The 15,447-nt window shown below is 34.2% G+C and overlaps 1 protein-coding gene across 2 annotated transcripts in view; it reads right to left on the bottom strand.

Moving 5' to 3' along the window:
• The window catches only part of LOC102806633 (YY1-associated factor 2-like), an 81,042-nt gene that overhangs the window by 4,818 nt on the left and 60,777 nt on the right, over positions 1-15,447 (bottom strand). For both annotated transcript variants that reach the window (XM_006818831.3, XM_085496769.1), the window contains one exon: positions 3,646-3,780. In XM_006818831.3, the coding sequence (XP_006818894.1) occupies positions 3,646-3,780 (135 nt within the window). The remainder of the gene's footprint in view (positions 1-3,645; positions 3,781-15,447) is intronic.

The following is a 15,447-nucleotide window of genomic DNA, read 5'->3' as shown; positions in this document are numbered from 1 at the left end:
CAATCATTTGCTAATATCATTCTTTTATTGCAGTTCATTTCCACCTACATTGGAGACTTTTCCATTCTTGATACAAACACAGAGTGTTATCACAAATTACTCCAACTGTCATGACACTTAATGAGGCATGGGATACAGCCATGTGATTACACTGTTGATGTCTCAACTGACATTTCACTCGCATAATTGCTTCATCTGCCCTTTGGCTACAATAATTGATTATCACCACACACACACACACACAAAAAAACGATGAAAAAAAAAACAGGCTATAGTTATGAATACATGTTTGGGGTTCATGTTCAGCCAGAGTTAATAAAATGTACACTCAGTGGACTGTTTATATAATTTACGGTACTTCAATTATGTGGAAAACATTTAATGATTTCCCTAAAAAATAATTTCTAATCCACCCAACATACATAGAAATTAGACAAATTTAGCAGGTGACCGAGAAAAACCATTATTTGAAGCCAAAATTTACTATTCCCTTCTCAATGCATTTATGTATAACCATGTTAATACCTCCATGGTATAACATATCTCAAAAAGAGATGCAAATCAAGTTTTTTGTGTATTTTATTTACTCAAGCACTGTGAACACTAAGCCCTATTGAACAGGAGATTTACCATGAATGTACTGATACATCTACATGTACTGTGGAATACTTTATTTTCGCTGGAATTAATTTTCACTGAAAAGGTTTTTTGGGCGTTTTGCTTGGAATTTATTTTCACTGATTTTTGATGAGTTTAATGTGAATCATAGGAAAAAAAGTATATTCGCTGGATTTTATTTTCACGGAATCATCCCTTCAGCGAAAATAGCGAAAATAAATTCCAAGCGAAAATAAAGTATTCTACAGTACTAGAGAAAATAGACTTCCCAGATACTGGTAATGTTTATTGTTCGTAGCAAAACCATACAATTTGTCGTGGTTTGGTGATGGAGTCAACATGAATCGACAGCCTTACATGTCTTATTTATTTCAACACTACAGGTAAGTTGAAAACTCAGATAAACAAACACAAAACCTTTAATTAGGCATATTTTTTATTAGTTTTAGGGACTGGCCATTAGAAATTTTAAGAGGCAGATTTCTGGAGGTGGACCCTGATTTGATAAAATATTTATAAACCCTTAGAACTTTTGACAAATTAAGCATTTTTTTAAAAGCATTTTGATCAAGACCTACATTAGAAAAACTATTTGATTTAAAATTTATAAATAAACTATAGAAAAATTGATAAAAAGTATTGAACGTATTGAAAAAGTATTCAGCGGGAAAAAAATCAAATATTTCAATGTCTTTCATTCCCTTATGCCCCATTTTTGCTCTTAGTACAAACAGGCTTTGCGAATAAATCATCTTTCTATGATAGACAACAAGTAATTCTACTTTAACCTTTTCACCACCAGTTCCCGCTTTTCATCACAAATTCACAAAATAGTCCCGTTTATAGTCTTCCACTTTCCTTCAGAAGATTGGGACAAAAATAGTCAGAATTTTTTAGCAAAAACTGAAAATTTACCCAAACTTTGTCAGTTAGCTCCAAAATTTGGGTTCATTTTCAGAAATATTGAAGAATTTAAGAAAAAAGTACTGAAAATTTGGGCGAGAAAGTCTGGTGGTGAAAAGGTTAATAATAGATGCACAAATCATTGTTAGTTACAGTTAGCAAAGCCACTGGATTGGGAGATTAAACTGTTATCCCTACTAGAGCGTTAGACATGTTGAGGCGTGAATTCATAAAAGAATTTCATATGGTGCATGTACTTTCAATATCACTATGTGCAAACAGACATGGTGCTATGAGAGGTCACAAGATTAATTTATATCTACTTCAACAGACATTACCAATCACAGCAAATACATGCTAACACGCTTTCCACAGTTATCCTAGCATGCCATGACCACACACTATTCGTCACACTTTCACACTAAAGCAGCCTTTCAGTTCAACTGAAACAAATTGCGTTATCTGATACCCCAAAACAAACACAGTAAACCTCTTTAATTTTGGTGATAGACCAATTTTCACTAATTTCACAAGTCAGAAATCTCATAGCGAAGAAAATCTCACTGGGCTCTAATCTTGCATACAATCTCTTGTTTATTTTTTTTTTTCAATAATAAAGGAATACTAGTATGGGAGTGTATAAATGGCAAAAGCTGAGTTACCATAAAATAAACAAGAGACTTGTGATCCTTATAGATGCCCTTTTGTGGTGATGATAGTCACAGGTCTTGGTTCAGTAACCTAAACAAGAGACTGCATGCAAGTCTTACTGGGGTCGTAAACACGCGTCACAGCAACTTTTGCCAAGTTTCGTCTTCACAAATGCCATTAATTCATCTAATCGTAGCAATTTTGAGTACCATAAAATCTGTATTAGAAGCCGCATCTCTAATAGAAGTTGCACCCATTCTTTTTGAACAAATGTTAAGCAAACATTCACCATTTCTCCTATGTGTACATATGCTCTAATAGAAGCTGCATCCCCTCTGTTGCATTGTACCATTTTAATAGAAGCCGCAGCTTCTAATCCGAATTTTACAGTAGTGAAAATTAAATGAATTACATACTATTGCAGCCACAAACCTTGTACTCATTAATATTCATAAATAATCATTCAATCTAAAACGCGAGGTTTCTATTGGCTGATGGAATACATTGAAATATTTTCATATGACAACTCATTGATTAACTGGTTGGAATCAACTGCTATTGTAATTGATAAATATTTATAAGAATCAGCGGAATGGGTTTGTGGTCACGACAGTTTCACTTGATAGGGGTTAACATCTCAATAGTCTAAGTTAGTCACTGTACTGAAAATAAAATCATTATTTCAAGGGATTGTCCCTGGTCCCTGGGATCACATTTAACTGCCAACTGTTAATACACTTGTTAGATATTTATGTTTATCATTAATTATGTGAACTTTCCTGATAAAATAAATCTGCATATATTTTAAAAATTTACATGCAATGGGAAATTATATTTATTTTGTCTAAAATTGACAAAGAAATTATAGAAAAATACACAAAAATGTAGCATCAAAAAATTGTCAGAAAAAAACAGTACATCATGTCAAGTAAAAATCTTTGATAACAGATCTTATACTAACATACTTCAAAGTATCAATGTTATCACATCTTGTCATTTTTAATTTGTATATGAAACATTTAATTTTTTGTTGTTGTGCCAGGCGACAGTTTTGGACATTGAATGTCACTGTTGTCTCTCCTGACTTATTTTTTTTGTATGTGCAAATTACAAGTGTTAATGTTGATACGCAGTGCATTTTTGCCACAGAAGTTATATTTATATTTGGGACTACACACATGACAAGACTGTGCGGCCATCTCTCTATCAAAAAGCAATTTAATGCACTATCCTGGCGTCAACCAGGCTCAATCAAACACAAGTACCTGCGGACAAAGGTTTCCCCAAAGTTGCATTCGTTAGTGAGTGAATCTCGGCCAGTGGAATTGGCCTTCCCATTGAGTCTGTGACACACTCACCCAGGGGTCAACCCTTTTTGGTGTTCAGCTTAAGAGAGGATTTGAACTTGGGTCTACCGATCACGAGTCACTATGTTACCGGTTCTGTAGAAAAAGAACTTGAAAATATGCTCACCTAATTCTCTTTGATGTACTTGACGATGCCAATAAAGGGGATTTCTTTGTGGAGTGATTTCGAATTTGCTTGGGAGGTGGAGGCGGGATTACTGCAACCTGCTGTGATACAATTTGTGAATTAAGTCTGGGTTTCCTGAAATTTGAAAAAACAAACAAAAAAAAACATTAACACAGAAACAATTCATGTGTTGTTATTGGTGTAGATTTACATGTACCCCGGCAGTTTACAATTTTTTTTAAAAAAATGTTTCTGTGCCAGACGACAGTTTCAGACATTGAATACACTGTTGCCTCTTCTGACTTTTTTTTTTTTGTATGTGTAAATTGCAAGTGCTAGTGCTATTTGCTTATATACATCCATTTGTACTGTCAATATATGCCACTAAACACTGATATACGTTATAATGTGCGATCATTGCATGTTTATTTATACCGCGCTCATTTCAACCGCTCCAGGGCAAGTCAGGGAATGAAATATGGTGCAAATTACTAGCCTTGCATTGTCACGTTTCCACTGTATTTATGACATGCATGGACAGATTCCACAAAATAAGCCATTAACAGTTACTGGGATTTTATGGGTGTTTAAGTGATTTGTCTCTCAGCACAACCTAGATTAACACAAGACTACAACCATTAAAGTTAATGGTGTTGCTGGATTGGGGGGAGGGGTGGAGGTGTAAAGTTTGGCACAAAATGCATTTCTGAGGATATTTGAGGTTGGTTTGAGATATCGTTGTGACAGTTTCACACTGCATTACTAGCACAGCTATCAACATTCATACTTAAGTAGTGCTGACATTACAACATTTAGCAATAGTGTTAAGAACAGTGTACATGTCTCACATTGACAGCCATAAAAAGCAGAACTCTTGTGTGGGTGAGTGTCTGTGTGTATGTACAACTTAGAAAACATTACTCCAGTAATTATTATGATGAAGTATCCAATTTGGTCAGAGGTATTATTAGCATGACCTATGAATTATGTTGTTTAAAAAGCAATAAGAAGATTAGATGCATGTATTCATGAAATGTACATGTATGCACAGACTGTCCTTAAGTATTCTCTGATTAGATGGCTATATTTAGTAGACCTACTTGAATGCACAGACTGTCAAACAACTGCAGCATCTCAGTTTGATAGTTAAAAACTGACAATTAACAGACATATGCAATATAACTTTCTACAAAACAAAAATGACATTCACACACCAAATACTCAAGTACCCATTTCTCCATAAAACTCAATAGATCACCATTCTGTATTATTTAATGTATGGTAACTATGACAACAATTTCTAGAGATTGGTATTTGGGGTTTGTGTATCACTGTCAACCCCACATATTTTACAATATTCTGCCGTAATTTAAATACTTTATTGTTTCTTTAGAGATTGCATTATTAATTCTTTCAACTCCAAAGTGGAATTTTGTCACCACTCACAAAATAAATGTTCATAACTTTTTCAATATTTTGTCAACAATTTTCATCATGATCTGTTACCAGTGGAAAATTATGTCTTTCTGAAACAATATTAATGACAAATTTATAAACAAAATACCTAAAAATGTGCAAAAGTTTGGTGGAAACTATTCTGGCATTCAATGGTTTGCGGCTGAACAATGACTTTTCTGTTGACATTTACCCGGTAGTATCCATTTATCAAGATTTGATCTTAATGAGAATATGGTAGGTTTGTGAGTGATTTCACACCAATAATGGTATGCATATCCAGTAATTATTAACTAGCATTCAAACATAATCAGCATTGTGACAATAATCACAAATTTTCAAGTAAGGAAAGTAACATCATTTGCAATTCACATAATTACAGAGAAAACATTTAAATTTCACATCATTTATCAATGGAACAAGTAGCCATTTACACAGATCATCTGTGACACTCCCAGGCACATGTACAAATTAAAATTTCCACTGACCACCCAAAATTATACAACTCAACCTTCCTGTGGACAAGTATACACAGATAATGAGAAAAATAACGTTATCTATTTAGTTGCACAATTGTTTTTATTACAAATTAATGAAGCCAGATGAAGAAAAGATTGCCATAGAGACCATTCAATTGGCTACTGAAAATGTTATAAATTAAAATTATATGATTTCACAAGGTAATAAAAATCATAAAATTTTGCAGCTCTGAAAATTTCTTTGGAGTTGTATGGCAGGGAAATTTGTCTCTTCATTAAGCCCATAAAATCATAAAATTGCAAGAATTCCTAGCAAGGAAAATCCAGCAGTTCACACACGTACTGTTACGTGAATGTGCTTCGATAATAGTGTAATACTGTTTGTCTGAAGCGTAATGGCTACGTATACAGACTGAACCAACCACATACATGTACTGCGACTCATTTCCACGAACAATTATGGTAAACACTTTAACCTCTACAGTTTAGGTATCAAGAGAATTGACTGGTTCAGTTTCATGAAATATACAGATCAAATCATCTGGGACGGAAACAGCCTCCCGGACTCATTAATGTTCACTCACTGTTAAAGTAACTTTCATTCATTGTAAATGCACGCTGGATCCAGTTGACAAGAGTGGAGTTGATGCCACATAAGGCACTCACACTATATACCTACATACAGAGTTTTCTTGCGTGTAGATGAGTAGCTACAGTACTACCCTGTAGGATTGGCATAAAAACAAGCCAGCATGATAGTCTTGACTGTATGAGGGAATAAAGGCCAGGACTCAGGAGATGAGCATAAAAGCATTTGCTTCAATTTCAATTCATTCTATTCCGTCTATGTTATCGGATGTAACCTTATCCTGTCCACAAAAGAATGATACCAATTGACGAGTAGAATACATTCACCGAGTCACTGTACGATTATTATCGTTTATTCTACACAGATCAAGAATATATCCTATATTTTTCACACGTGTACACATAGCGACACGGTATGACCACTGAAAAGCGAAATACTAGCGTGTACAAGCATGCAATTTTTAGAATCATCTTGAAGGGTCTCGTTAATTGTTAAATATCTTTGCCATGGATGATCACATACTAGGTCGCACAATGACAGCCACGCTAATCAATTGTGCAATGCACACAAAATCAATTTTTCAAGAAATAAATTTTTGCCAAGCACACATGATGGATTAAACCACAGTGGATATTTCACCTGGGCTCTTCACAAATGGTGATATTTCTTGACACAATACACTGATATTAGAATACAAGTACAGAGTTCTCATCGAAAATAATCAATGAATTTCAGCTGACTATTCATACTGGGGCATACACAGCTCAGAAATTTTTTTCAAATGTCTGTCAAATTTAATATAATATTTATTCACTTGTTTCATAACAAATTATGCTATACAAATGATTTTGTAAAAATAAATAAAATTTGTAAAAACTTCTGGGAAGTAAACCTTATCAAATGTAAGTAATCTTCCTATAAAATCTGATACATGTAGACAGAAAATATACACAATAAATATAATTAATTATAGTTTATTTCTTAAAGTGAGCTCGATGACCTTAATACATGAATATGACTTTATGAAGTTTAAATTTTTATTTCATCGCTCAATGTCAAAATACTGATCTTTCAAGGGGCAATGTGACATTGATACATGTACACTTAATTCATCAAAATTGACCATCATTAAATCTATAGCATATTATGAGATGTGGTAATATCCAATAAAATCTTACATTTTCTTGAATCCCACGCAATGTTTTGACGCAACTAAGATGCTGTGACCTTTGTTTGTCCTGCTTTTATATTTGATTTCTTGTGGGATCTCCACAGGATGATACATCTTGAATTAGCAAATGTTTTATATTACATACACAGTTTATTATTGTATAACAGTTATATGATATGTTAGACTCATGACGTAACTGTGTAACGTTTTAAAAGCCACTGGGCAATACAAATTTGGTAATCACGCTGAGGAATATACAAGATGAAAAGTTTTTATTTAATATACACAGTATGTACCAGTGGAAGTATACCTAGAACTAACATGTATGTGCACTGCGGCCATAGCTTGTAAATGTCATTTGTACACCCACTCTCTTACATAGCCACAGAGAAAAACAACAGATACATCATTAGAAGAGATAAACTGTGTTGAATCCACCTCAAGAGCAGAATGAGATGAACGATTCCCTGCAGATACAAAAATGTATGTCTACGTATACAAGTAGTGCATGACAAGACTGGTTTCAAACTCTACTACTGAAGCATGGCATTACACATAAGCACTGCAAATCATCTATGCAGAGAAATCCAGCCCTAGGCCAAAATGCTCAGATGATCATCAGATTTGTGGATTTCAAACAGATTTGATATATGTGAATAACAAACAGCCAGTTGACATACAAGTAAAAATACACCTAATATCCATAATTCAAGAGAGACTACCCCGGTATCTTAGATTCGTGCTGAACATAAAAAAAACACACTACCGATAATCATTTCTACAGTTTTAACCAAATCCCAAACTTCCCCAGCTAGAAGATCCATGGGGGTAGCGCTTTAAACATCAACCAACCAAATTCAACATTCATGTCTGAAAACCTCCTGTGCATATGGATGCCTCAGTATTCAAAGCACCTAGAACATTTTCACAGTGTATTTGAAATTGAAAACGTCTTCAAGTTCAAGACCCAGAAATCAATGAACGACCTTGGAATTGGGTGATGTTCCTTAAAATGTATTTTTTGACGAATAACTTAGAAATGTGACTATAGAAGATGGGCTGGATGATAATCAAGAAGCAGATTAAAGTTCACAAAAAACACATTGTGGAATTTTCATGTTGTGCATTCCATATGCACTTTTGATTTATAATGAATTTTCAAAATTGTATTATTTTCACCTAAAAAACAAACATGACATTCCATATCATTCCAGGGTGAAGAAAATATCAAGAAGCCTGGGGTTAAATGTTGAATGTCAGACAATAAATTATTTAAAGTAAAACCACATGGAAAGCTGATAACACTCTGTATACTGCACACATGAAAGTTTTATCTCATGTTATTGTACAAGTTATATTCTGTACTTTATAGCGAAAAAAACAGTAGTGAAACAGGGTGTTTACATGTGAAACAATGAGTTCTACAGCGACACAATGAGTTCTATTGTCATTTTGTAGTGACACAATGAGTTCTATTGTCATTTTGTAGTGACACAATGAGTTCTATTGTCATTTTGTAGTAACACAATGAGTTCTATTGTCATTTTGTAGTAACACAATGAGTTCTATTGTCATTTTGTAATGACACAATGACTTATATTGTCATTTTCTAGTGACACAATGAGTTCTATTGTCATTTTCTAGTAACACAATGAGTTCTATTGTCATTTTACAATGACACAATGAGTTCTATTGTCATTTTTCAATGACACAATGAGTTCTATTGTCATTTTTCAATGACACAATGAGTTCTATTGTCATTTTACAATGACACAATGAGTTCTATTGTCATTTTTTATGCGGATATCATTTTAGCGGAATGAATAGTAATCAGTGAAAATAGTGAAATAAAAACCCAATGAAAAATGAACTCATCTAAGTATGGTTTACACAGTAATAGATTTGTTATGTTAGTTTACAATCGCTGAATGAAACAAATTAAAGATCTACCGGTAGTATATGATAAATTCATTTTTTGTTTTAAATGCACTTTTAACAGAGCAAATAAAGCACATGTCTACTGCCATTGAAATTTTGTATTCATCAAAAAAAATGATCTCACATTGGAGTTTAGACAGGATTCACTGTATGGATAACAATAATACATGTAGCATCAAAGCCTTGCTTGAAGGCAGTATATTTACTACTATATGTACATAGCTAATCAAGCATTAAATATGCCACCTTACTTCCACTGCCAGCAGAAAATCATGGTGGATTAATACCCCGGTACATGTACACAGAAAAACAGCATGTAAACTGTGAACAAACTTTTGAAAGTCTGTTACATTCTGCTTACTGGATTGTGGTAAATGGTGAGCAAACTTTTCACATGAATCTGGTAACGACCCACATTTACAAATAGATGGAGAAGGGTGGTGAAGAAGAAAAAAAACACAAAGGAATTAATATTAATGTTGTAATGCTTTTGGACATGTAATAATTCGGCCATTAGAAATGAACAACAAGAGACAAAATGGTGATGATACAAATCCACGATGGGGGAAAATATTTACAATTAAAACACACATTTGATTGAGGAAAGCCAAACACATCAATACCATCCTGAAAATAATCTAGCTGAAAAGGGAACAATAATAATTTCCACAATTTTTCTATCATCCTCTATCTTTTTGCCAACCCCTAAGGCTACATAGTACATTGGCAGTGACTTTTCAGATAGGTAGTATAGCGCGAGATCAAACAGCCAAACTGATTGATTATTAATATTGTAAGATGTACATCATCACTTATTAATATACCAACCTATGCGTATCACTAATCCAATCACTGGATTAAAGATTAAGATGAAAAAGACATAGTTAATGTTTGAAATCCTCCCCAATACAAATACACTGTAGACATTTAAACAGAAAATACACCAGCACTTAATGCAAATAAATATTAGCTGCAGACCTTATACATTCACATGCAGTAGTGCCTCATTATAACATTACTGGGTCCATTCATCACATTGTATAGCTGTCTACTCATACTACCACTTCAGCATGGAGACACAAGTATGTTTGAAATACAATCTAAGCAGTAAAAACAGATACGTGTGTGTGCATATGATATGTGAATGCATGGCGGCATAACAATAATACCCACAAGTACTATGTAGTGGCTTCACACTCGCTACTCAAACTCACAGCTTTACTGTCAAGAATCCATCCACCATGCATATGCTGTACTGCTAACATTCCAATCTATTCCGCTTTTATAACATAAATTTTAACTTAAGTTGCTAAGAGTAAATAGAAGGTAACGTTGCAGGGCCAATCCAATTTAGCTGTTTGTTTTATTGATGTAGATCGCTAGCAGGCAGTCTTTATAGGGATCCCTAGGCAGCCCACAGTCTGCCATTATAACACATTAACTGCCATCCTAAGTGTTAGTAAAGAAGAAGAGGTACATTTGTAGAACCACACTGTAGGTCTTAACTTCTCAAATGCCGTCCTCGAACACAGCAGTGAAAATATTGAGTGTCTGCTGTTTTACTTTTAAAAGCATTGCCGTAGGATAAGACACAAAGATGTCTTTTGGGATCAAACTATGCTCAGTGTCAGTTCCTAGACTTCCCATCGTGTAAAGAGATGTAACATTTCCTCTCTTATTTTATACATGTGGTAGTTGGTAAAGGTCCACTTCCACCACTAAATGATCATGTTAATCACCTGATTTAATATCTATAAAACCAAAAAAATATTTTCACTGCAAATTTCATTTTTTTATTTTCAAAATAGTTTTCAAGACAAATTCTGCAAGTCACCATAAATCAAAAAGTCAGTGAAAATTTTATACCACTGAAAAATTCACTGGGGTCCTTCACTAACTTCAATGAATCATCAAATGTGAAAATAGTTAGTAACAAAAAGAACAGTTTACATTACAGCAGTCAATAATGCATCCAATAAATCCAATGAAACTAAAGTACTGTAGTAATCTACGAATCAATGAATTCGATATTCAATAGAAAACTAAAGACAAACTCAGAGTGATGAATACTGTAAAATGACTAATTTTCACTGGGTATAAATTTCGCTCATATACCATTTCAGGCATATTCAGTTGGTTTTAAATTCACAGTTTATCATTTAGATAATGTGTTCTATGCTAAATTTTATATATTTACTGGGTTTTAATTTAGCGCATTTTCCAGTCAGCGAAATAAGCAAAATTAAAACCCAGTGAATAATTAACCCTTTTACAGCATCTTGTAGCCTTGAAAATTGTTTTGGAACAAAACTACGAGTGATGCGCTTCTACAAATGTATAATAAACGTTTTTAATATTACCCAGATAGTACTTGGATACTGGTGCTGCCAAACATAAAACTGAACAAAACTAAAATAGTCATATTCATATTGGTGCTGCTAAAACTTTAACAGCAGGAAAAAATGACAAATATTGAAATGAATATATAACATACAAACTATTTCAATGATGAACAATTTGTAAAAACTGCACACATGATTTTAAATTAAATGAAAATCATGCAATTCAAACAAATATGTCACAGGTAGAATTGCAGGCAAGTTGTATATTGGAGATGCATGGCTAATAGAACAGATACGGTACATGTACATGACTACAACACAGAGTCAAAATGTTCCAATATAAAACTGAACTTGGTAAAGTCAAATACATTTGTTGTAACTGCTTATTCCAGAAGTGTATACGCACTTAAATACAAGATAGACATTGTAGCACACACGGTTGCCAGGCAACACAAGAATTTAACACTCTGCAATTATCAGAGGGACATTTCTCAGATGCAGTCAAAAGTTGACACTCTATGTAGCAGTATATTATAATTAAGGGCAATTACATTTACCTATTTATATCTCTGATCTGTCATCATGATAAAATAACATTTATCTTGTTGTTTAATAGGTCGAAAAGGCAACAGTCATTGTAAATCAAATACAGAAGTTGTTTCTACATGTACTTCTTATACGTATTACCATCTTAGTCTGTAAGTTATTTAGTTGTGTTGTTACAAAAGATGGATTCTATAGAGTAGAGAATACTGATTCTATAGAGTGCAGAGGATGGGTTCTATGGGATACAGAGGATGGGTTCTATAGGGCAGAGAAGATGGATTTAATAGGGTACAGAGGATGAGTTCTATATGGTACAGAGGATGGGTTCTATGGGATATAGAGGATGGGTTCTATATGGTGCAGTACAGAGGATTGATTCTATGGGATACTGAGGATGAGTTCTATGGGGCAGAGAAGATGGATTCTATAGGGTAAAGAGGGTGGATTCTATAGGGTACAGAGGATGGGTTCTATATGGTACAGAGGATGGGTTCTATGGGATACAGGGGATGGTTCTATAGGGCAGACAAGATGGATTTAATAGGGTACAGAGGATGAGTTCTATATGGTGCAGTACAGAGGATTGGTTCTATGGGATACTGAGGATGAGTTCTATAGGGCAGAGAAGATGGATTCTATAGGGTACAGAGGACAGGAATAGTTCTATAGGACACAGAGGGTGGAAGACCAATTCTATAGAGAGGATGGTTCTATATAGTCAAAAGACAGATTCTATAGGATGCAGATGGATTCTAAAAGGTGTGTGTTAAAAAGATAAGGCATTAATTCATTATTCTTTACCAACTCTTGTGTGGTTAGTGATAAAAATAACAATCACATAAAACTAAAATACATGCATTGAAATATTGCCTACTCCAGAATCTGTGAATTTAGATGCAAATATTAAGATAAGTAAAACCAGTTCATTTGGTGTAATTAAATATACAACTTAATAGACAAAGCTGAGCAGTAATCAACAATCTATGTGTCTGAGACATATTACCTTGACCTCATTTCAATTCTATGAGCAAGTCTGTCCTTGAAAGTTGTATACCTGTACTACATGTATATATTCAATTGTTATGTTAAACCTGGTATTAGCTTGCACTGCTCACAAGATCTCAGAAGAGCAAAAACTGAAATTTTGGGCCTTCCACATCGCCAAATGGTCCATCTATAACTCTTACTAATTTTTACAGTACCTGATAAATCAGCAACAGATGACTTTCTATCAATATAGCAAGAATCAGTGCAGTTTGACAACTGGATTGTGACACTGTTCTTAATTTTAATTAAATGAGCCAAAATAAACTAGTGTCTAGACATAACACTGACTCAAAGAAAGTCAGAGGTAATGTCACTGAGGATTATTATAACATGCTTGACGTTTTTCACTCTAATGCATGAAGTCATCTGGTGTTGATAAACACGCTCCACCAGTTTGACGCCATGCTTTTATTGATACAATATATCACAGCCTGTGCGTTTGATAAGCTTCTAATTATTGTTTCACTAAATCACCAAATAAAACAAAATACAACATGCTGCTCAACTGTCAAGCTGAATGATTTCCACTGTAATACTATTAAAGCGAGATGGTCGTCATCTGCGTATGCATGAGAATTGAGTCCCAAGCGACGATAACACATGCTAAAAACGCAAATGCTCATGGGTAGACACTTGTTTGTGAACAATGACATGCTATGGCCATCTGACCATGCACAGATGATATAATGTATTATGTAAACCACAATCCACACAGCCCAAATATTGGCAAATACTGTAGAATACTTTATATATATATATATATATATATATATGGGTAATGAGAACAGAAAAATTCATCTCGTATGAATTGTAGAAAATTATGGTGCACAACGCATACTATTACTATTAGTGGAAAAGGCACATAAAATCATCAGCGAGAATCCATCAGAGGGAGTCTTAGCCTCTCAAGATGACAACGTACTTATTATTTTGCCAAGGGCGTTGTAAATTGTCATCTTGTATCGAGGTTCAATCAACAAAATTAGATTACAATAGATGGCACCTGCTGGAGATATGGACCAAGATTTACTTTCTTAAATCTTGGTCCGATGCGAAATTACCACAACTGGTTTATTCTGAGGTGTATTCATTGCTATTAATTATTCATGATATGCAGTGATGTTTTGGAACCCAAGAGTGGAACACTTTGAAAAGAGGTGTGAAAGCGTGAAAGTAGCACAACTGGGCCAAATTTACATATTGTTTCCATGTCAACGAGTTTTGCTATCTATTTTCTTTATTTGCTCTTTTACAAATTTTTGATGGCTCCTATCCCAAGGTTATACATGTACATGTAATATTTTAATTAATATTTTTCATTTTTTTCAGTAGTAGCTGCATCCATTGTTGAAGTCAATCAATCAAAGAAAGCTTAAGAAAGAATTCTCATATGCTTGCTGAGTGTATTGGAGGCATGAAGTACAAATAAGGAATGTACCAAGTTTCATTGAAATCTGATAATTGGTTCTTGAAATATCAGAGGAACACACACACACACACACACACACACACACACATACACACACACGTACACACACATACATACATACACACACACACACACACACACACACACACATACATACACACGTACACACACACATACATACATACATATACACACACACACATACATACATACATACATACATACATACATACATACATACACACACATACATACATACACACACACACACACATACATACATACATACATACATACACACACACACACACACACACACACACACACACACACACACACACACACACACACACACATACATACACACGTACACACACACACATACATACATACATATACACACACACACATACATACATACATACATACATACATACATACATACATACATACATACATACACACATACATACACACGTACACACACATACATACACACGTACACACACATACATACACACACACACACACACACACACACACACACACATACATACATACACACAGATGCATAAACTGCTAAGACTCACAACTGTGTGCTTTGTACATGGGAGTCAAAAAACAAACTTAAACCCTTATATATCATATTGTGAGAACAAAGCTCAATGATGCGTAAATGTGTCAACAGAGTTGTAACTAAATAGCCCCGGTAATATTACAGAGTTATGTAAACTTTGAGCATCGGAGTATATGATTTGCTGTTAAATTCCATTTCCATTCACTGGATACTGTTGCTGAGATTCAAA

The sequence above is a fragment of the Saccoglossus kowalevskii genome, chromosome 3 (assembly GCF_978046115.1).
Source record: "Saccoglossus kowalevskii chromosome 3, keSacKowa6.1, whole genome shotgun sequence".
In the NCBI taxonomy this organism is placed as follows: Eukaryota; Metazoa; Hemichordata; class Enteropneusta; family Harrimaniidae; genus Saccoglossus; species Saccoglossus kowalevskii.
This window is presented reverse-complemented; position numbering and strand designations above follow the sequence as displayed.